This window comes from Mustela nigripes, chromosome 5 (assembly GCF_022355385.1).
Source record: "Mustela nigripes isolate SB6536 chromosome 5, MUSNIG.SB6536, whole genome shotgun sequence".
Taxonomy (NCBI): domain Eukaryota; kingdom Metazoa; phylum Chordata; class Mammalia; order Carnivora; family Mustelidae; genus Mustela; species Mustela nigripes.
In genome coordinates this window covers 64,054,759-64,078,106 of record NC_081561.1, presented here as the reverse complement: position 1 = coordinate 64,078,106, position 23,348 = coordinate 64,054,759, and the positions used below count along the sequence as shown (strand labels likewise).

The 23,348-nt window shown below is 45.7% G+C and overlaps 1 protein-coding gene across 1 annotated transcript in view; it reads right to left on the bottom strand.

Moving 5' to 3' along the window:
• LOC132018083 (kinesin-like protein KIF6) overlaps positions 1–23,348 on the bottom strand; it is a 101,806-nt gene that overhangs the window by 27,145 nt on the left and 51,313 nt on the right. The window contains exon 3 of the mRNA XM_059400542.1: positions 15,111–15,161. Within this exon, the coding sequence (XP_059256525.1) occupies positions 15,111–15,161 (51 nt within the window). The remainder of the gene's footprint in view (positions 1–15,110; positions 15,162–23,348) is intronic.

Here is a 23,348-nt window from a genome sequence, read left to right as displayed (position 1 = left end):
TCTTTGCAGGGCTGGAGCTGCTTGCACTTGACTCTTGTAAAGGGTAGACAAAATGTGAGCTGTGAGATCCCCGACCAGGCTCCTCTGTGGGTCAGATACTTCCTGCATCTTATCTTATATAATCTTCACGACCCCCCACTACAGATGGGGAAACCGAGCTCTGATGGGGTAATAATCCACCCAGGATCACACTGCTAGTCAGTAGAACTGGAGTCAGGACACAGCTCTGTCTCACTTCAAAGCTGGCACTTTCTCCTCTGGAAGTGATTCTGATAATGAAGGAAGCCATGGGGGAGATCATTGACATCAGTATTGACTTGTCCTTGGTATTTGAAGGCAATGCCCTTTTTCCATGAATGCCCTTCATATCTGGGGGCTGGGGCTGAAAGAAAGCCTCAGCCTCTCCTCGAGTGCTGACCTGTGAAGACTGGCCTTTACTAACCAAAACCATGGCCTGCAGCCTGATCTCACTTGGTATTTGCTGCTCACCTGCTGGGTGTGAGTTGTCCTTGTTGGAATCGGCGCCTTTCCTAAGTTTAGTTGCTGGAATACTCAAAGCCAGTCTGCGCATCTCCTAGACTTGGTGCTAGGGATCCTAAGGAAGGCAATAATGAAATTTCCAACTGGGCACCAGAGCCAAAAAGGCCCCCGAGGGCTTCTGGAGGCTTCTGTGGAGCAAAAGCTACAGGGTCCAACATGCAGTTGCTGGTCCAGTGCCCTGCATGGAAGGAAGCCATGAGTTCTGTGGCTCTACCATGACCAATAAGACCTCAGGGCCAGGGAGGTGTTCTAGCTCATCTCCTCAGCTGTCCAATAATGATTCATTTGCTGAACACCCACTCTGGGCCTTTTGGGGCTAAACCATCTCATAGAGCCATAGATCACTCAGCCTCACCTGTTTGAGAGGTCAACGTGTCTATTCTTACAGAGATTGATGGTGTCACTAGCTCAATTACTACAATGGTCAGCGGCTCAGAGGCAAAGATTCTGGCTTTCCAATCGGACCATTTCCTGTTAATGGCTCAAATTTATTGTCAGCTGGGGTGATCACGCACTGACAGGTGCTCAGAGCCACCATCCATCTTGGTGTTGATTTTGTAACACCTTAGCTGCCTGTGGCACTCTCAGGCTTAAGGGTGTGATGAATACCCTGAGGACCGATAATTTCTTGGGCACACTCACCCCTACAGACACAGGCCCACAGTCACTCAGCAAATCCAGAGAGCAGCCATGCTTTTGGACAACTGGAACTGTTGGGTAAGGCTTTTTAGAACAAAATGCAGACATACACACTCCCTGAGAAGGCTGCTGTCTCCCGCTGCTCGAGTAACCTCCCCTGTTCTACTCTGGGCTTCTCTGCCCAAGATCTGCTGGCTCTGGGACGGCGGCCCCTCTCCTGCCTTGGTTTCTTCTCTCCTTCTGTGTTCCCTGTCGGGGGAGGTGAACTGCTCAGAGAGTCAGTGTGCAGCAGAGACGGGGTGGACTTGCAGGTACATCCCGGGAGCATACTGCAGACACAGGAAAGACATTTCTATTGCCATTACTTGCTTAAGCTTGGCACCGGGTCCTTTCCATGTTCACCTCTGTTCAAAGAGGATCTCCTCTCTCTCCACCGTCCTTTCTGTTGGAGCCCCAGATCCATCTGTGGTTTGCAGTCAGTGTTCTCTGGCTGCGACCACTCAGAGCCTGGCATGGTGTCTCTCCTTTGGAGGGTCCGGATGCTGCTCCCACCTGCTTACTGGCCCATCAAAGCTCCCCACTCCTCAGAAGCAAGCTCATATTTCGGAACATAGGATTTCTCTCAAAACCCAAGTCCCTTGGTGAGTCTACTGTCTGTCACTGCAGCCTCCCTGACCAGTGGTGTCCTCAGTCTGAGTGGCTTTTCCAACAGAAGTTAGCAAGAAGTTGGCATCCCTAAAACTCAGTCACATCTTTGTCACACTGGAACAAGCCAGTCTGGAGCATTCTCGGGACACATACGGTCTTGTGGGAGGGCAGATTTTCTCATGCCTCTAACAGTAAGCATGGGCCTTCCTCCTCTAAAAACCCCTAATGATGATGGTTTGCAGGATTTAGTTCAACTCGGTTGATTGGCTTAAAAGAGACGTTTTAGGACTTTTAGGAATTGAGTTGAGGATCCTTAATAAAACCATCTCCTGCCACTTTGAGGAAACTTATCTGCTACTAGCCAATTTGTAAATCATCTGTTCTTTTCCAAAAAGTTTATTACACACTAGAGTCAGAAGTGAGTTCTAAGATGGACCACACAGTCAAGCTGGCACATTTTCAAAGTACGATGGCAAGAGCTTGCAAGACAACCAAAATACCCCACATCGAGACAAGGGCCAAAAGAAATTTTTGGAAAGAATTTCTCTAAAGAAAGTTGGCAGATTGCTTTAAGTCTGCCTTACCTTCTTCATGGGGGGCAGTGTGTGTGGAGGTCCTTCTCCCTCCCTCAAAGGTCTTGAGGGGGTTTGAAGATGCTCAGAAAGATTGGTTAGAATCCTCAGGAATCTGTGCATGTGTGTGGGGTGTGCTGTGTGTGTGTGTGTGTGTGTGTGTGTGTGTGTGTATACATGCACAGTGGACAGAAATCTGATTCCCATTCAAAAACTCTCTAGCAGGGCATAGGCTGACGTGCTGGGAGCAAGACCAGAGCTGCAGCTGTGCTCCTGTGGAAACAATGTGAGGTGTAAATACTCCCATTATAGCTGATTTCAAGCTACCAACATGATGTTCCTGAATTCGGGGCTGAGAAGAGATGTACACGGTCAACTCTCACAAGCCAATATAAGCTGACTCTGCACACCACTTACACCCTCTAGCACACACTTAAAACTCCTATCAGTTTTTTTTTTTTTTTTTCAGTGCAAAAATCTCAGATCCTTTTTAGTGGGACAAGTCAGAAGGGCAATGGGACCTGGGTAGAAAGAAACTTGGCAGTGGACCACAGAATGCTTGTGGGCTGAGTCCTGTACCTATCTATTTTTCTCCCCTAAGTTCCCCCTCCATCTTCTTCTACTCTTCTGCTACTTGCCCTGGGAGGCTGGCTGGTGGAACAATGGGCTCCTTTACCCCTCACTTCTGGCTGGGCTCAGCCAATGGTGAGCATGGGCAAGTGACTGGAAGTGGGGGAGGGGAGAGAGGTTGAGGGGCCATGAGTTGGATGCACTGCTTGACTGAAGGTCACAGCTCCTATCAGATGGCCTGAGCCTTTCTGCACAGCCCTTTCTGTCTTTGGGTTCAGGTAACTGCTCACTCTTCTTGCCCCCTCAGGTCTAGGGGCAGCAATGTTTCCTGTCCTGCTGGTTATGACCTCTGTATTTCCCTGTACTCTGCTAAGACCTTTGTTAATAGGTTTTTATTCAACTCTCTTTACAACATCTAATTTGAATTTTTTTTCTTTTTTTGAGAAAGAAAGAGTGCAAGCAGGGGGAAGGGACAGAGGGAGAAAATCTTAAGCTGGCACCACTTCAGCACAGAGCTGGAGATAGGCTCCATCTCCTATCTCTGAGACTATGACCTGATCTGAAATCAGGACACCTCACTGACTGAGCCACCCAGGTGCCTCACATAATTTGATTATTGATTTGAGTAATCTGTTTTGTGTTTAGAACCTGACCCATAAGGCTCAAAGTGGGTAAGCAAATGTCCAATCAGGTACATTCCATCAGGTCAAGGGACCTGCTGCTGAGGGACCTCCAGGGACACAAGAAGGTACTCAAAGTGAGGAGGAGTCAGCTTGGAACATCTGCCTGGCCCAGAGAGCACAAAGCCATGTTACAGAGTACCAGTCAAGTAACAACTTTACCAACTGCCCTTCCTACTTCTCTCCAACTCCTTCTTTGGAGTCAGGGGAAATTGAGCTCATCAGACTGAGGAAGGAAGTGTCTTAGAAAGAGAAGGAGCTGACTGTATCCCTTTCCTCCCAGGATACCCTATCCTTCCAGGAATACCTCCTCCTGAATTCGGAGTTAGCCTTAGCTGGGGAAAAGGAGAGAAGTCTTAGCGTTACGTGAAATTTGAATTGTTGAGACTGTAGTTAAAATATAAAATGACCAATATTTTTTGGTACTTGTTTGCTTTGTTTGTAATTAGCAATGAAAGAGCAATTGAGTTACTGAGCTGTCCAGTTTCCAACCAGGGCAGAGGCCAAACTGTCACGACTGTGAGGACTTAAAGAGATGGTAGAAGAACAACAGAAGGTGGTCTTACAAGCACTTCCCCCGCATTGCTCAGTGGGTCAGGCACACCTTCTTTAGCTATGAAGTCCCTCCTAGAGGACACAAGGTACCTAGAGAAGGGAATAAGAAGTGGCAAATTTTCTGTTCCCATCTTTAAGTGAAATGCTCCTGACACAAACGGTAGTGAGGAAATGAAGGTTAATCAGAACTGAATAGGGATTTGGGTTTTATAACCACCGCTATTATGGGGATTCCACTAAACAGTAATTGTTTGATCTCTGAATCCTTGGAATCTAATCCTTCATCGAGTTCTGGAAATTATTATAAACCATTTCAAACATAAAAAAATTTAGAGAATGATATAAATAACACCCACATACCGCCTCCATGTTTTGAAAAATCCCTATAGTACACCATAGGTGCCTCCATGTGTGTGCATATGTGTTGAACAAGAACGGTGCAGAGCTGGGAGAGGCCTCCGTAGCCCTCCTTCCCATCCACTATCCCTGACCCCCAAAGATAACACTATCCTGATTGTACTGCAGACCTCCCCTTCCTGCTGGCACTCTCTTACCCTGTATCTCGAACATCCCTTAAAATTACTTCATTACTTAGCTATTTTTTGACCTAAGGGGAGGTGACAGAGGGGTTCTATTTGTAAGTATTTGTTGGATTGTACATCTGTACATATGTTTTATGCATTTTTCTGTACTTACATTATCTTGCACCATAACACAAAGCTCCCACTCCCCTCCCCCTGATACACAATATCAGCAATTTTAGAATTTACATAAAATGGCATCATTCCACAATATCCTTCAGCAATTTTCTTTCTTGCAATCATCATTGTGTTTCTGAGATTTATTCATATTGCTACATGTAGTTCTAGTTTATTCATCTTTAATTCTCTATGATGTTCTATTATATGAATATGAATTATATGCATATATCATAGTCCTAGATCATTTATCTACCTGCCTACTCAGGGGACCTTTGGGTTATCTTCTGTCTTGTTTGTTGGTTTGTTTGGCTGTTTGCTATAAGAATGATGCTGGTTTCCTGTTGGTAGGTCTTCCCCAAACTCAAACTCATGATCAACTTCTTTGGGGAAATGAGTGAGCTTTTGGGGAAATGAATCTTACCTAGCTCCATTACTATGCAACAGAATTGTTCCTAGGGAACCCCAAGACTTTTCTTGGGCTGGTACTTGTCAAGAACAAATGGTGATTTTTATCACCATATCTAGCTGTCTTATGTCAGTTAGAGGGGCCAGCCATGATACATTTTAGCCTACCAGATGACATCAAGAGGTTAGAATTTTGTCTTCTATATATTTGACTGGTTATATGTTTATTATCTGTTATATATGTTGCACATATTTGTAATATATTATATATTTGGATATGATTGTCTGTATGTTTGTTTGTGTAACCCCAAAATTTATATGTTGAAATCACATCCCCAATGTGATGGTATTCAGAGATGAGGTCTTTGGAAGGTAATCAGGTCATGGGGGTGGAGCCCTCATGAAGGGGATTAGTGCCTTTATAAAAAGAGTTCAGAGAGCTAGCTCACCCCTGTTCTGCCATGTGAGGACACAATGAGAAGCTGGCAGGGTGCGACCCAGAGGAGGGCCTTTACTAGAACGACCATGCTGTCACACTAATTTCCAGCTTCAAGCCTCTGGAATTGTAAAAAAATAAATTCCTGTTGTTCATCGTGCAACTGGCCTACAGTACTTCGTTAAAGCAGCCCCAACTAACTAGGACATTGGTCAAATGCCTCATTAATTCAAAGTATCATACATGGTTCCCGCACATTTACATGATGAATAAAACTGCCCTGGCAACTGGTGAGAGGACCATCCTTAATCAGTGCTCAATGGGAGAGACAGTGACTGTATTTTTTCAGGGTAGAGTGATTAATGGGGCCTGTGAGCATATGTGGGTGGAGGGATGTGGTGAATGCAGAAATGTGGCGACCTTCACCAGTTATGCCAACTGGTGCTGTTGGCCCAGAGCTGTGGTCTGTTCTGTAGCTGGGGACTGTGTCTGCTGCCTGGCATCTGGTTGTCTGGTTCCTGGCACTCAGAGATAGGTTCCATGTAGATTTGCTGAGCATCTACTCTGTCCTCAACTCTGTCACACACGCATTTCACCTGGTACTCAGACCAGCCCTGGGGAACAGATATTCTTCTCTTATAGACAAGGAAATGGAAAGTCAGGAAGGTTGATGGACCAAGGTCACATGACTAGCAAAGGGTAGAGGTATGATACAATCAGGTCCCTCCTGATTCCAAGGTGAGTGTTCTTTTTAACTATACCACAGCTGTAGTTCAAGGCCGGCACTAGGGCTGATGCCCAGAGCCTCCTTCTGTTCTCCAGAATGGCTGGTGGGGAAGTCTGGAACTACTCAAAGGGACTGGAGCCTTGGAAATTGGGAACTCGGCAAGGAATTGGGGTGGGAACTCTGCAGGCTCCAACTTGAGCCTGGGAATCTGGCCAAATTTGGCCTCATGTCACAGAAGCTCGTCCTGTATTCACAAGCTACTGTGTATTAGGATTGACTCAGGTGGACAGAATTTATCACTGTTCTCTTACAGAGCCAACTGAATCCTTCTGGAACCAACTGTGATGTCATCTCAACCTCTGGGACAGCTGCTTCCTTTACATTCTGCCTTACTCCAGGGGTTCACATTTTGATCATTCCTTTCTGAGAGGAAGAAGACACCTATAATCCAAGCCTTCATGTATCTTTTCACCAAGGCTACCTTTCCTGCATGTCTTAAGGAAGTGTGCATTCACAAAGAAGTAAAATCATGGCATCTGAGGGCTGAGGAGTGTTAGATTTGTTTATTCATTCAATAGGCAACCAGCAAACGCCAGCCCAGTTTCAGGATGTGCTGGGCACAGGATGTCAGTTGGTCCGACCACCTCATATTATGGATGTTGGAACCTTGGTGCAGAGCAAACCTTCATGGAAGACCTACTGTGGGCCTACCACTGTGCCCAGTGTTGGGGAAATAAAGATCCTCTGTCCAGTGGGGGAAATGAAAAAAAAAAGGCTGATTAGTTATCACACAATGTGATAAGTCCTATCAGAGAGGTACAAGCAGAATTCTGTGTGAATCCAGAGGACACTCAGAGAGTTCTTGGGAGGGGAACTGGGTATTTGCCTCTGGAAATATCTTGGAGCCACAGGTTTGAAGCAAGATGTGTTAAACGCTGCAGAGCCTTTTTTTTTTTTCTTCAAACAAAGGCTTCATGGCAAAAAGAGAAATAGCAGTTGCTTTGGTTGAATCACGGTGGACAAAAATCCTGGGGTCTTGCCATTTGCCTCTCTCCCCTTTGCCTCATGCTCCCCAAAAACACATAGGTCCCAGAGAACTCATTCTGAAAACCACTGAGCTAGAGAATGCAGGGAGGCCCCTCTAGTTCCATGCCAATCAGTGGGTCCTCCCCACAGCCTGGACTTCCTGCTTTCACACGCTGTCTGGACCATCGGAGGTGCTCAGTGAAGTCTGATATAGAAATGGATGACTCTCACGTTTGTTATCCCCAGGAACAGAATTCCAAAAAAGTGCCAGATTCAGTCTTTAACGACAGTTCAGAGGGGCAGAGGGATGGCAGGGCCCTCCTCTAGAGAGTGGTGGAGATGGCTCAAGAGGCCACTGTGGGAATTCTGTTTGGGAGAAGAGAACCCCTCGGCAGACTAAGCTGGAACAACATGGTAGAATAGGCTGCCTCTGGCCTCAGTGGCTCTCCCAACCCTCCTCAAGTCCCCTGCTGGGGACGAGGAGCTGTCACTGCCCCATTTTCAGGGTCAGGGAGCATACACCACCCAAGGAGCAATCCAAGGGTCCATGTGGCACTGCAGCCACAACAGACTGTTCTTGGGGGCTTCTTTTGTTCAAAGGATCTCTGCTTCTAGGGTGCTGAGAGGGATGGGGGAGGGGAGAGGAAGACTAGTGTTCAAGAGGCTAGTATTTGGGGTGGGGGCAAACTCAGGATGCCATTTGGAACCTGCCAATGCCATGTTCATGAATTTTTATTTATGAGTCACTATTATTTTTATCTTCTGTAACAGTATATAAAAAAACATGCCTACACATAGAGGTAATGGAATGTTCCAGTAGGTTATGTTTTCACAGAAGCTGGGTCAAGGGATAAATGCAGAGAAAGGTGTGGTGTTACCCAACATGGACAGCTTGTGTGGGGCACATCTGTGAGCTTCTCAAGGGCAGTGATCTCCCACTTCCATCAACCACAGAACAAAAGAATGGATTGACCACCTACTCACAAAGGACTGGGCCAGTGCTCAGGACAAATGGTCAGTGTGCCACTCCCCGGGACATCATTATATCCCAGGGGGTGAGGTTGCCAACAGATTTACTAAGATAGCCAGACATCCTGGAGACCCTCCCTGAGCTTGGGCCAGAAGCATGTGTGCCCAGAGGAACAGCTATCGTAGGGCAAGTAGGCAAGGGGCTGGGGGTGGTGTGGTACAGATTATTTACTCATCAGTGAGTCAGAAATGCTGAAGGATTGGAATGGCTGCTTGGGGGCTTTTTTTTTTTCTTAAAAGGCCTCTTTGACCAAACATTCCTTGCTAAAATGATCAGATTCAAGGCTCTCAGTCAACTGGCCCAACTCCCCATTTTAGATTTTTGCCTCCACTATTTCAAATAACTTCTCAAGAAAGTCCTCTCACTCTACCCCTGACACACAAAAACACATACCCCACACAAAACATACAGCCCCCACATAACCGCACACACACCCTCACATACCAACGGCACACCATATACACACATACCACACACGCCAGACCTGCACACACACACTACACACACACACACACACACACACACACACACACACGACAACTACCTCCCCACTCCGCTCTGAAGTTCTGAATCCTGCCCGTTCTTCATGGTTTGGCCTAGACCTGTGGCCTTGGTGACAACTGCTGGGGGTCACTCCCTCTGGGAAGTTCCCAGAGCTCTCATGGCCTGGCTCTCTCACCTGACACATTTCATATACTGCTAGTACCATGTGTCATAGATCTGAATCACTGGCATTTGGTAGAGTTTGGACTGTGAGCAAAGCAAGAGCTTGTTGCTGACCAAATATTGCTCAAAAGAGACACTTAAGAGAGAGGCCATGGCCCACCTTCCTGGGGCTGGCTTTTCCTGGTTTTATTCCTGCTCTGTGCAACCATCAGAAACCAGAACACCTGCAGCAGAGGACTTCAGCCGCTCACATAAATGTTTTCGATGAGTTATGCTTTAATGTCAGGCCTCTTGCTTTTATTGAGGGTCGATATAAGAATCATCTGGTAGAACAACATTTCGGTATCTTTTTAAGACTGCGGCTGAAGACATTGTTCACTGTGTCACTCAGTGCCTTTTAATAAGAATCTGCCCAATAAATTCTGGTTTGTGTTTCGTTCCAGGAAGAAATTTCATTTCTGCAGATAAATTAATTGGTACGCTTCCTGTTGTCAGAAAATAAAAACTATGTAATACTGGGTGCTTCTCGTTTTGCTTAGTGACTAGATAAGAGGGAGTCAAATTTATTGCTCCTGTATTGTGATCAGCTCAGCTGTGGGGTCCAAAAGCACTTACTCCTTCTACTTCTTTTAAATGGGCTTATTTTATTTTATGTTCAAATGCCTCATTATACTTTTGCAAGATATGTGAGTCTGGCAGTCATCTGGAGAAGCACTGATTCGCCCTATTTATCACCTGCACTGGCTGCGAGGGGTACAAAGATTAATTCGAACCACCCAGCTTTCCAGGAGCTCATGTTTCAGCATGGAGAATACAGCTATGGAAAATATACATTACAAAAAAAGGCTGATGCCTTTTGGAGGTGTGTGAGATTAGAGGACAAAGCAGGCTTGGGGAAAAGGGGCCAGGCAAGGCTTCATGGCAGAGGCCGAGGCTGAATTGGTTTGGGGCTACAGTGGGATGAGCACAGTGAATAGCATAATATGTGTAATTAAATACAAAATTGGATAAAGAGTTACCTTTTTATGTGTATTTCCCCTTAAGCTGGCTAGAGTAGAAACCCTCTGAGAGTGGACCTTGTATCTCCGTCCCTCTGTGAATGCTACGATGCCCTTCACAGGGCTGAGGGCAACACGGTACGGGGGTTACCGCACAGGCTCTGGACATGAGTGTCCATTTGCATCCCTGAGCTGAGCAAAGTTAGGCAGGTTCACATAACCCCTTTGGGATTTAACTGTAAAGTGTGGGTAACAGTAAAGTCTCCCTCATGGGGGTTTGAGGAACATTAAAGAAGAAGCTACACATAGAGAGCTTAGATCCACGCCGAGCACACACCAGGTTCTCAAGGAACATTAGCTGACCAGCCTCGTCTGCGTTACCGACAACATTAAACTGTTCAGGGCGGCCAGTACAATGAAATGGGAGAACAACACACAACTAAATGAAGCAAAGCCTGCTCAACCCAACCTGCTGAATCTAGTTCAATCAATACCAGTTCCAAATGAGGCCTGGTTAAAAAGAGCACTGTTTTCTTGTTTCCTGAAATGATGTGTGGGAGTAGGCTCTCCTCTAAGACCAGGGGAACATGTGTTTGTTGATGTTCATAGAACTGATCATTGGTATTTCTCTTAGAGGTCCCAAGACTCTGGCTGTTACATTGAGGGGCCCTTTGGGGCCAGTGCTTCTCCTGGCCCACATCTGTCTTCCCTGGTTTCTCTGTCTACTCATTTTCTAAAGGGCCAGGTTTCCCCAGGGTAGGCAGTAAATGGAGAACTGTCATCTAGATAGTGAACCAGGAAGAGGAGAAGAAGTCTTCCCAAGAACATACATGTGCACAAAACTGTCTTCAAATGGGTGCTTATCAGGATGCCATGGTGGGGAAAAAAGTGCCCCAATTTATAATAAAATTTGTCAATTTCTGTGGTGTAACTAGTCCCACGAGGCTGGTTTCAAGCTGCCGGAGTGACGTTACTGCATGCAAAATTAGGAAGAGGTGCACAGTAGTGCCCCCTAAGACAGTATTTCCATGATATAGACACAGTGGCAGCAAATAACCCCAAGGGCAGAAATAATAGTAAAATGTAATAAATAACAGATGGTCACTAACTTACCATGGTTCAATTTAGGACTTTTTGGCTTTTGGATGGTGCAAAAGCGATGGCCATTTAGGAGGAATACTACTTTGAATTTTGAGTTTTGATTTTTCCCCAGGCTAGCGAGAGAAAGCATGACGGGCAGGCTTTTGTGATGCTAGGCCATGGCAGGGAGACCCCAGCTCCCAGACTGCCCTGTAAACACCTGGTAAGCTTGCAACCACCCTGTACCAAGACACCCATTCTGCTTTTCACTTTCAGGACAGAATTCAATCCATTACAGGAGCTACTCAACACTTTATTATAAAATGGGCTTTGGGTCAGATGATTTTGCTCAACTGTAAGCTAATGTAGGTTTTGTGAGCATGTGTAAAGCAGCTAGGCTAAGCTAGATGTTTTGTAGGTGAGGTATATTAAACACATTTCAAGTTAATGATATTTTCAACAGATGATGGGGTTATCAGGATGCAACCCCACTGTAAGTCGAGGAAGATCTGTAATTAGGAGGTGATACATTTTGAGATTTGTTGCCTTTGTTTTTTAATAGAACTAACTTAGTTGTAAGTTTCTATAATTTAATTTTTTAAATGATTTTTAAAATTTATTTGAGAGAGAGAGAAAGCATGCGTGCAGGTGCAGGATACGGGGATGCGGGGATGGGGAGAGGAAGAGAGAGAGAGAGAGAAAATCTTAAGCAGACTCCCCGCTGAGTGCGGGGAGGGTCGATCCCAGGACCCAGAGATCGTGACCCGAGCTGAAATGAAGAATTGGATGCTTAACTAAGCCACCTAGAAGTCCCTCTCTAATTTAATTTTTAACAACAGTCGTGTCTTATCATGGCTCCCCAAATAGCTGAAATGGTGACAGTCGCTTCTCCGATGGGTGCAGAGCTGGCTCCAGCACATCACTGGCCGACAGCTTCTTACACGTGGCGTTTCTCATGCTACCATGAAGTCTGTGCTCCATTGAGATATGAGATTGCCTTCACACACGTCTCTCTGGGGCATACATCCCCTCATCCATACACAGATCTATTCTGACACAAAATACATGAGGAAACCTCTCTTGCTCAGCCTTGCTCATTACCTCCTCTGTTCTTCCCCCCAGAACAACCAACCAAACTGACCTACACTTTCATGGAAACCTCAGAGCATGGAGGCAAAAGAAAGAAACAGTACCGAAAGGGAATACTTAAAATGGAGGGGAAGTAGAGAGAAGGAGACAAAGGAAAGAGAACAGAGGGCAGGGAGGGAAAGGTCAGATGTCATGCCTGCCCTGTTCCTCCAACTGGAAACCCCAACTATGGAACACCAGGACATGCGGAACATCAAGTACACTGAGCTGCTTTGTGTCTCACTGGAGCCCTGGTTCCCAGCTCTCAGCCCCAGTGTGGGCCTGAGGGGCGAGGGTGAAGGCAGGAAATGACTCTGGAAACAGTCTGTTGCAGTGAGAGGTTTCTCCCCATGAGAAGAACTCTGAAATGTGGTCGCCAGGGAACCTATGAGCGCCGGTGGTTCCAAAGCTCTGTCAGACAAGCTCCTGAGAAGTGTGGACTAAAAACATGACATTTAAGCTCAAAATGGCAGCTGGGAGATGTTAACACTTCTTTTCTAATTGGGATAGTATGCTTTTAAAATAAATAGGTATTTCAAATGCTCTTAATTAGACTTCCATCCAGAGTGTTTTCCATTTGAAGTCTGCTGATTACTTCAGGCAAAGCTGGGCCCTGTTGAACCTGACACCTGCTGTAATTCAAGAGAAGGCTCCCAGACAGAGGAGCAAGAGGAATTGCGGAGAAGACATGCAGCCGTTTCCCACAGGCCCAGGACTGTCTGGGATTGGGGTGGGGAGGCGGTCAGAGAGGATGGAACATCTCTTGCTCTGACGGCCCCAGGAACTGACCAGTGTTTTCCAGTCATTGTTTCTAGTCACACAACATCATGAAGACTGGAGAAGAGGCCACACGGCAGCCCTCAGATACAGGGTCTAAAGGCAGTCCTTAGAGATGCTGCCCTACCCAGTGACTTACTGGTGAGGCCCAAGGATCACCTTGGCACAGCTTCCCAACAGAGGTCCTTAAGACCTTCCCCAGCCCAGCCCTATGAGCTGGGGCCCTGGGGGAGTCCTGGCTGCTTCCTGAGAAGCAGTCAGGAGCATCTCAGCTCTGACTCCCTGCTTGCATCTCTGGCCATGGGAGGGCCAGCCTGGCATGTTGACCTGAGCTCTCAGCGCCAGGGTCAATGGTGGGAAGCTCAAGTTCTGGTCAGTGTGCCTCAGGCTTCCTTCTTCCTTGTTTCTGATGCAACCAGTGGCTCTGTGATGTGTTCATTATTATTACTGAAACTAAACAACCCACCTTCCTAATAATCCAAATTACTGGAGTTCAGTAGGTCATCTCTCTGACTCTGGGGCTCTCCTCCATCTCCCCTCTAGAGGTCCTGGGTGTTGGAATTCTCTAATTTCAGGAGGTTCCAGGGGCCAGGCCATCTCAAGGGAACCCTTTGTTTGGAGTACATGAATTGCTTATTTAATCAGAGCACTCTAAGCACTTGGTCCCAGGCCAGCTGGAGAGGAAACAAGGTGGTCGTGCCCAAATACCTGCTCCACCAGCCTTTCCGGGAGCTGAACTCTCCCCCCAAGTGACTTCCTTGGGTCCCCTATCAAAAGGGGGGAGTTTTCTGCAGAGGTCCACTGCTTGAAAGGGGCCAAGTTCCTCTTAGAATATCACTGTTTTGGTTAGCGTTTGCATTATTAATGTATTAAGTGAGCCCATCATTGTTGGCAGTGAATAGCATGGGGGCTGAGAGCACCAGGTGTGTACTCAGAGACCTGGGTTCACATTCTAGTTTCGATGATTTCTAGCTATGTGACCCTGGGCAAGTCATTGAGTCACCTGCATCCCAAAAAATGCACTTACTTCTAAGGACAGTCGCAAGGCAGAAAGGAGGCCGTGCATACACAGCAGCGCCCGGGGTGGTTCAGAAAACATGATTTCTTCATCACCCATGGTTGCTGTTAGGATTAGTTAGTAGCAGCTCTGGAAAGCTCAGAGTAGAGCCCTGAGGAGCTGGGACCTAGGGGTGAACTTAAGTTGGGGTGTGGGGTGGAAAGGTCAGGGGGATGAGGCAGCAGCTGGGAAGGTGGAGTGCCAGGCTGGAGGGCTGGGAGCAAGCACACAGGATGGGGGTAACTAGTCCCAGAGAGGAGGGACATCCAGAGGAAGCTTTACTGACAGCAAACCTTGCTTTCCTTAACCTTCTTGAGGGTTCTAGATGCATTTCTTTTTTTAATTAATTATTTTTATTAACATATCATGTCTTATTTGCCCCAGGGGTACAGGTCTGTGAATCATCAGGCTTACACACTTCACAGCACTCACCATATCACATACCCTCCCCAATGTCTATAACCCCACCACCGTCTCCCTACTCCACTCCTCCCAGCAACCCTCAGTCTGTTTTGTGAGATTAAGACTCTCTTATGGTTTGTCTCCCTCCTGATCCTATCTTGTTTCATTCTTTCCTTTCCTACCTTCCAAACCCCTCACCCTGCCTCTCAAATTCCTCATAGCAGGGAGATCATATGATAATTGCCTTTCTCTGATTGACTTATTTTGCTTAGAATAATACCCTCCAGTTCTATCCACGACATTGCAAATGACAAGACTTCATTTCTTTTGATGGCTGCATAGTATTCCACTGTTTATTTATATACCACATCTTATTTATCCATTCTAGATGGATTATCTTTTAGCTAGGTTTCCAAGACCACACAGCTTGTCTTACCTTCACCTTTTTCCCGCAGACTTCACTTTGTACCTACCTAGAGCTACCTGCTGCATATGTCGCTGGGTGATTTCTTCCTTCAGGCGACCTGTCAAAGACACAAAGGAAAACCATTAGTGAGTTTCCTGCAGGTTGGAGGAAGACTTTGCCTCCAAAGCATGTAAGCAAAAAAACAAAAACAAAAACAAAAACAAACCAAAACCATCCAAACAAACAAAAAACCCCAAACAAACAAACAAACAAACAAGGTAGAGTAAGGAAGATAAAAGTGGGCATAGCTTCCAAGAAGAGCCCTCCATGCACTGGATGGTGTTGGAAGAACAGGCTGGCATGCTGGATTCTTGGCACATCGATGCAAATACACATTTCACTTTTGGGTTCAATTCATCTTTGGGTTCAGTTACCGTAGGCTGTCACTCTCAACATTTGTTGGGGTCCTAGTCTCCTCAGTAGTTCTGTCTATTATTAATGAGAGGGGTGGCAGGATTGGATCTTGTAATAATGTACAGGGCTATTTTTAAATCTACTTTTTTTCAAATCTACTTTTTTTCTTTTAGGCTGTATGAAACTGTGTCAAGGAATAAATATGGTGGTTTTAGAGGTCTAAGGTCTAAGGTCTAAAGGTCTAAGGTCTAGTATCTAAGGTCTAGAGGTCTAAGGTCTAAAACCTTAATATGAACACAGCAGTTGATCATTTACTATGAAACATATATTATTCTAGGTTGCATTAATAAAGGTATAGTGTGCAGTTGAAGGGAGGTGATGGTGGTAGACCCTGCATATGTACTCTGTCATGGTCAGACCACAGTTGGCATTTGTTCTGGGAGTTTATTCTTCATAAGGAATACTAGTCAAATAGAAAATATTTATAGAAAATGGTTAGGGGTCTAAAACCATGCTATATGAGAAATATTTGAGGTAATTTGAGATGTTCAGATGGAGAAGGAAAGACTTGGAGGGAGAAGAGTCTCAGAGATAATGGCTGTCTTTAAAAATCTGAATGTTGTTGGGGTGTCTGGGTGGCTCAGTCAGTTAAGCATCTGCCTTTGGCACAGGTCATGTTTCAGGGTCCTGGGATTGAGCCCCATACGAGGCTCCCTGCTCTTTTCCTTCTCTCTCTGCCTTCCCCCCCATACTCATGATTTTTCTCTCTCTCCCAAATAAATAAAATCTTAAAATCCAAACCTTGTCATCTGGATGAGAGAAGAGATTTTTGTCCCACTGCTGAGGGCAGAAGTCAAGTTGAATAAAGACCAAGTAGGGGCTCCATATGAGGAAGAAACAGTTCACAACAAACACTGTCTCCACATGGATTGAGTTGTCTCTAACTGGACTACATTTCCTGGCAGAGCAGCGAGGGCCTTCCTGACAATGTTAGAGCACAGGCTGGGGGACAGTTTGTGGGGTGTGAGAGCAAGAACTCCTGCCCTGGGGAGGACTTGGGGTGAAGTGGCCTTCAGGCTTCCTCCATCTCTATGATACGGCTATGAATTCCTGCTGGATGGTGGAGTGAAGCATCCTCCCCCACCGGGGTTTGTTCATATCCAAGGGCTCAGAAGACTTGTTAAAATGTCAGTGCCGTCTGCATCACGTGTCCCATTTGGGAGATGTGATCAGGCTCCTGGGGACCCTGAGAAAGCCTGGGAATTTCGCTGCTCCCTGGTCTAATGTATTCATTTCTTCACATGAGGTACATTGGACACCTCAAAGGTGATGACTGACCTGAGTTTTCAAAAGATCAGTAGACAATGAAGCAGTCACAGAAGACCCCATCACTCACAGAAAGTTTCTACAATACTGTGACTGGGAGGCATGGCAGAAGTCATTCACTTTAAGGTCTCACTCAATTCAGGAGTCCCTGCTACTTGTATGTGTCCAGGCTGTTCCACTGATTAAACTGTATATAAGGAGTTATTGATATGATATTGACACCTGCTTCCCTGTAACTTCCAGATTTGGACCTGGTTGGTTCTCTGGAACAGCACAGAAGAAGGATCCTCTCTCATTGAGAGTGAGGGTCTGAGGATGCCATGATTTCTTCACTTGGACTCGTCCTCTCTGGGTTAAATGTCACCTGTCCCTCAGCTCCTGCCAGAGTGCGAGTCTGTGCCTTGCCTTTCATGTGTCCCCACTGGAGAGGACTGTGAAGAGAGGAATCCAGGAATTGGGCATATGCAATATTGCACCCTGATTCGAAGTGAGGGTGAGTAAGAATTTAGGGAATGTATTGGATGGGGTGGGGGGAGAGGTGGGAAGTAGCAATCTGGCCCATGGGTGAGAATTTGACCAGCCTGACGCCAACAGGAAAATGACCTGAAACCCAGGCCAGCCACAGCCACAGATGGGATCTTGTTCCCACTCTCAGCAATATGACCTTTATTGTCTACATCAGTAGAGAGAAGAAGATGGGGGTGCAGGGTGGTGCTGGGCTGAGATTCCAGTCTATGTCCAACACCACTGAACTGAATTGTAAAGAAGCATAGCACATGTGTTTTTCAATAAAAGGAGGTAGTGCTGTGACAAATGCGACACACCATTTAGACACAGCCCTTGGTGGAGAGTAGGTCATTAAGGGCTTTCTTATGCCCACAGCAGGAACAGCGAATGCCGCTGTGGTGCCTGGTCTGGGTCCTGGGTATCTGGCATAGGCACCTGCCACCACAAGCCTCGTCTGTGCCTGGCTACCTCCTTCCTGCTGACACTGGATGGGGACTTGCTCCTTTGGAGGACACACTGGGCTGCGTTCCTCCTTGAGAAACTATCCCCCTGACATACTCCCGACAGCTTGTCCCCCTGACCATGGGCCTCCCCAGCAGTAGGTCTCCCCAACTACGTAGCTCCCATGCTCATGCCTCACCCCTGTAGGTACTCAGTCTAGTGTGGCATGATTTCCCCTGCTCCCAGCAGAATGATCCACTGGGCTCCCTTCTGCAAATCCCGGGGAAGCAGGGTTAGAGATTTTCCGGCGGTCCCCAGCAAGAGCTGCTCCGGTAAGTAAACAGCGGGATTTGCCCCCAGGACTGCGGTTCTATAAACTCCGCAAACAGAAATATCTATTTCCAGAACAAGGAGCCATCCTGACGGGATGGGTGGGTCTTTATAATGCTTTATAATGCCCCTATTGAGAAAGGTAGGTTTAAATTGTGCGTATGGATGTTCAATTTGGGTGGCTCGGATAACATTGGCCTCCACGTGGCGATCTTTGTTTCTGAGATGTTCCCAAACAAGCATCTAAAAATAGCCTTAGAGCTGATACCTAATTGCATTTTCTACCAGAGCCATTCTTCATGTGAAGATAACAGTCTCTGTAATCGGCTGGATCTTGCAGTTCCACAGGTTTTGGCAAAAGAAGGAGTTGAGGGGGAAAGCAGAATTCACTCAGCATGCGGCTTGCTGTCATTAGCATGGTGATAAATTTGCTGGTTTTGGCTGGGGTTCCTGGACACATCTCCATCCTGAGGTATGGAAAAGAGATGAAACGGAAACAGAGAACTCCCAGCCTGAGGCAGGACATGGTCAAGGAGGGAAGCTGGGGTGCGGTGGGGGCGGGAGGGAGGCTCGGCTTCTACGCAAATGGTGGTAATTAGTAATTTTGTCTCCAGTACCTTACAATAGCGTATGCCAGAAACACATTCTCTCCCTTTCTGATTCACTGATGGCTGGAGTTGGGGTGTTAGCAGGGGGTGGAGGGGTACTTGGAACACGCAATCACCCACGGAGAGCGCCAGTGGAGATGCCTGGCCTTTGTAACTGCCACATGTTGGGTAGCGTGGTTTAGTGATTTTCTGTACCAAGTAGTTCATATGAAAAGTATTATCATCATCGTGAAGAAGCAACACTTATTATTATTTTTTACAATGATAGTCTTTTGGATACAACAATTTTCCTTACATTTCACATTTTATTTTGCATGCCTGGTAGTTTGAAGTTGGTCACCAAGGGAAAGCTGCTTGAGTGGGATCTGGAGCAAGCCCTTCACTTTGACCCCCACCCAGAATAGGGCCCTCAGGCAGGATGCTTGCACAATTTGTGTGATGTGGTGCCTTACTGAGGATGCTGATGTCACTACCAGGCAGTAAATATTTCTCGCTCATGAACTATATGTTAAGCACCATGTTCTAAGTGCTGTGGAATAAATAGACTAGTCAAGAAGTCTCTTCTAGGGTGCCTGGGAGGCTCAGTGGGTTAAGCCTCTGCCTTCGGCTCAGGTCATGATCTCAGGGTCCTGGGATCGAGCCCCACATCGGGCTCTCCACTCAGCAGGGAGCCTGCTTCCTCCTCTCTCTCTCTGCCTGCCTCTCTGCCTAATTGTGATCTCTGTCAAATAAATAAATAAAATCTTAAAAAAAAAAAAAAAGAAGAAGTCTCTTCTAGTTTGAGAAAGTTAACCTGATACAGGGGACCATAAACAGGGCACCTGCATGTTCTTCCTGTTAAAAGCTGGACCCCTGGCAGACCTTGCTCTTCCTTCCTGGACGGTTTGTGTTCCTGCTGAGCCTGGGTTTGGCTCTTCAACACAGCACTTTGGGCAGCTATGTCTGATTGCTGAGAGTTGGCATTGAGATGAAGCGAACTTCTTTGCCATTTTGGTTAAACTAGAAGATAATTACAAACTTGTAGTTCTACAGATTTTAAGTTCAAATCCCAACTCTGTGACTTCTACTAGAGTACGTTACTTAATGTCTCTGAGACTCCATCTTATCACTTGAAAAATGGGTCACAGTAAAATAACTGGGATAATATCTGTTTTACCATCTCTCAAGACGTTTGGGAGGATAACGGATAATGTGTCAGCATATGTGGCACACCAGACTAGTTTTAGTCATGAAGGCACTTTCAGACATATGGAAAGGTTATTATAGTTACAAGATGACTGGCCTGAAGGACGAGTGGTTAAATGTCAAATCAGTGGTAAACCTGAGTTTAGAGGAGGAAAGGTAGGTTAGCAGCATTAGGAGAGGCATCATCACTAATGGTGAGCCTTGGGTGGATTGTGAAGGGAGCAGAGATGTTAAGGTGAGGCTGGGGAAGGCATGGCAGTCAATGGCAATGGTGGGGGCCACAACGGTGGAGAAGGCCAGGCATGCCCTTGGTTGGGGTGGAGGTTGGAAGGGAGGGCTTGAATGAAGGAGTAGGGCTGGGGGGAGACTACAGTTCAGGGTCCAGGGTCATCCCTAAAGGGTCTGGACCCCAGTGAAAATCTGTTCTTCTATTTGACTACTACTACAGCAATTCAGTAAATCAAATTAAACTTCAGTAGCAGGATTGGGGTGTGGGAAGAGGACACAGAATTGTGTTGCCTGCCTGAGGGTCCTCTTTGAAAGGAAAGTCTAGTTTAGTGGGTATGAACTCAGAGTGTGGATTATAGCTGTGACGTGGGATGCCAGTTTCTTTGTATTCTAACACAGAGGACTGTGATTACAAAAAGGTTAGACTCCCCAAAGACCATTTGTAAGTCTATTTGTAAAATTAATGGGCCCAGCATAAATTATGTGTGTAATGCTTAGATGAATTTCCAACAAACAAGAGTATGCAAATCCTTTGAAGTCTTAAAATCAGGCACATTCATCTCCTTCTTGCTACTCTTTCATCAGGTTGTACCTAAACTTGTTTGGATAATTTGAAAATCAATTGAGGCAGCACCCACCTCTTCCCACCATAGCAATAGTGAAGAAAATAAAACAAGAGAATATTAAGGAGACTTTGCTGGATTAGCTTTCAAGACAGATTTCTGAAGATTTGAAGTGGGACAGAAATGAAGAATGGTTGGAGGAGCCCAAGATTTTGGCTGGCTGGGTTCCAGGTCCAGAAGCAAGAAGGTGACTAAAAGTGCATCTGGCAAGCAAGACACAGTCTGAAGCAGCAGGGTGGGGTGAGAGTCCCCCACCACCCAACCTGTGCCTGAAGGGGGACTGAGGAAAAAACGTGCTGCTAGATGTTGCCTAGGGCTATAGTTCATGTCCTACTGCAAGCCCAAGGAGGAAAATAGGGTACACCTGCAGCTACCTTCAGTTGCCCACCAAGCTGCCCACTGATAGTCTGTCTGCCCAGGTGGGCCACATCCCAACATTGCCATGGAGCAGTCACTCCCAATTGTCTTCCTGATGGGGGGCCTGGAGGGCCTGTCAGATAGAGAGGGATGAGAAAAAATGGACAAAGGGAAAGAGAGAGAAATAAAATGGGTTTCATTAAAAATGGACCTGGCCACAAAAATGCCAAAATGTATGAATAAATCTAATGCTAAAAAAAGATAGTAAAATTAATAGCTGGAACATGAATTCATTAGAGATGAAAGTAATTTTCTGGATAGACAGCTACAGACACTTATTGATGCAGAATTACAAAGGGTTGAATTAGTCTTATTCTTTAGTTAACAGCACATTATCCTTGTCAGTATGGATAAAGCCCCGCGTGTGTGTGTGACAGAGAGAGAGAATATGTATATATGTGTGTTTATCCCCATACCTTATGCCCCATCTGCAATTCCCCTACTGTTATGCCTCTAATAGGTGGCCATTCTGATTGGTTTGATACATACTCTTTTATCACATATATTCTTATAATTTGTGTTAATGTTTTCTGTGAAGTTTTTAAGCTATGAAAGAAATACTGAGCTACAGATCTCATTGTGTTTCCCATTTATTTGCTAGCACTGTGTTTTTGACAACTACCCATTTTGCTATATGTGCATCTAGTCCTCAGTTTCTAACTATTGCATACATTGCATAGTGCATTTTACTTCCCTTCCTCAAGTGTAGGACAACTGGATTGCTTCCCACTCCTGCTAACACCAGCAGTGCTGTGATGGCCATGCTGGAATATGAAATCTTATAGGTCTGAGAGAGAAGCCCCTGCTGGGTCTCAGCAGATCCGTGTTAATTGGAGGTGTTGCCTCCATAATGATCGTACCACTCTAGGCTCCTGAGATAGACTTCAAAGTAAGTATGATGAGAATACTCAAAGAGATTAGTGACAGCTTATGTTTTCTTTGAAAAGAATAAGAAATCATAGAACAAATAGGTATGAATAAGAATGAAACCAGAATAATAGGCAGATAGGAGAGATGTTTTGAAATGAAAAATAGAGTCATTGACCAACAACCAAGAACAATAGAGAGAATAAGGGAATAAACCCCAGACTGGACATAGCTTTTAAAAAGACATTTATTTATTTATTTTTTTAGAGCGCTAGTCAGGGGAAGGACAAAGGGTGAGGTGGGGGCAGAATCTCAAACAGGCCCCATGCTGAGCATGGAGCCCAAGGGGGGGGATTCACCTCACAACCCTGAGATCATGATCTCAGCCAAAACTAGGAGTTGGCTGCTTAACCAACTGAGCCACCCAGGCACCCCCAGATGTATTTTAAAGGTGAATTAGCTTTTCACCTTTTTTAAAGGTGAATAAGCTACTGAATGGCCCTGTGCCTCATTTTCTCTTCTATGAAACAGGGTTAGTACCAATATCCGGTGTGAGGACTGAATTAAGTCACCTATGCAATATCTTTAGGAGAGTGCTTAGGATATAAGAACCAAATAAGTGTAAAAAGTTATTATGATGATCAGCAAGAAGAAAAATTAATACAGAGAAATATGTAGGAAATATGTAGGAAAAAGAAACAGTGATGAGCATAAAAAGAATAAGTAAGAATACTTAACTACTGACCACTACTAACCATAAAAGCCCTGTATGTGAGTGTGTGTGTGTGTGTGTGTGTGTGTATGAAAACTAAAACATGAAGCCATAATAATAAGATAGAGATACAGTGAGGGGATGTTCAAGCTACAGCCCTGGAGGTAGATGGTGGAGGGTATATTTGCAATAACTATAGGCATCGTTATAGTTACTTTTAAACTCTAGAAGAAAAAATACATACTCTAACAACCAAATCAATAGAGGATCAGGAAAAAGACAGCAGGGAGGACTGTAGGGAAGGAATGCCAAAATTTTGATGATTCAGTAGATCAGGGAAAGAGAAAAATGAAGCAAAGAAGACAATGGGGGAAAACGGTGTAAAAGATCCTGCATTTGATCAAACAATGGATATAGAACTCTCTGTGTGTGTGGCACATACACACATATGTGGCCTTATTAACATGGAAGCACTTTTATTTTTAATTAGTCAATTTTTAAGAGAAAGTGCACAAGGGGGTGGTGAGGCAGAGGAAGAGAGTAAATCTTAAGCAGGTTCTGCACTCAGCATGGAGGCTGACTCAGGGCTCGATCTTATGATCCTGAGATCATGACCTGAGCCGAAATCGAGGCAGGCACTCAAGGGG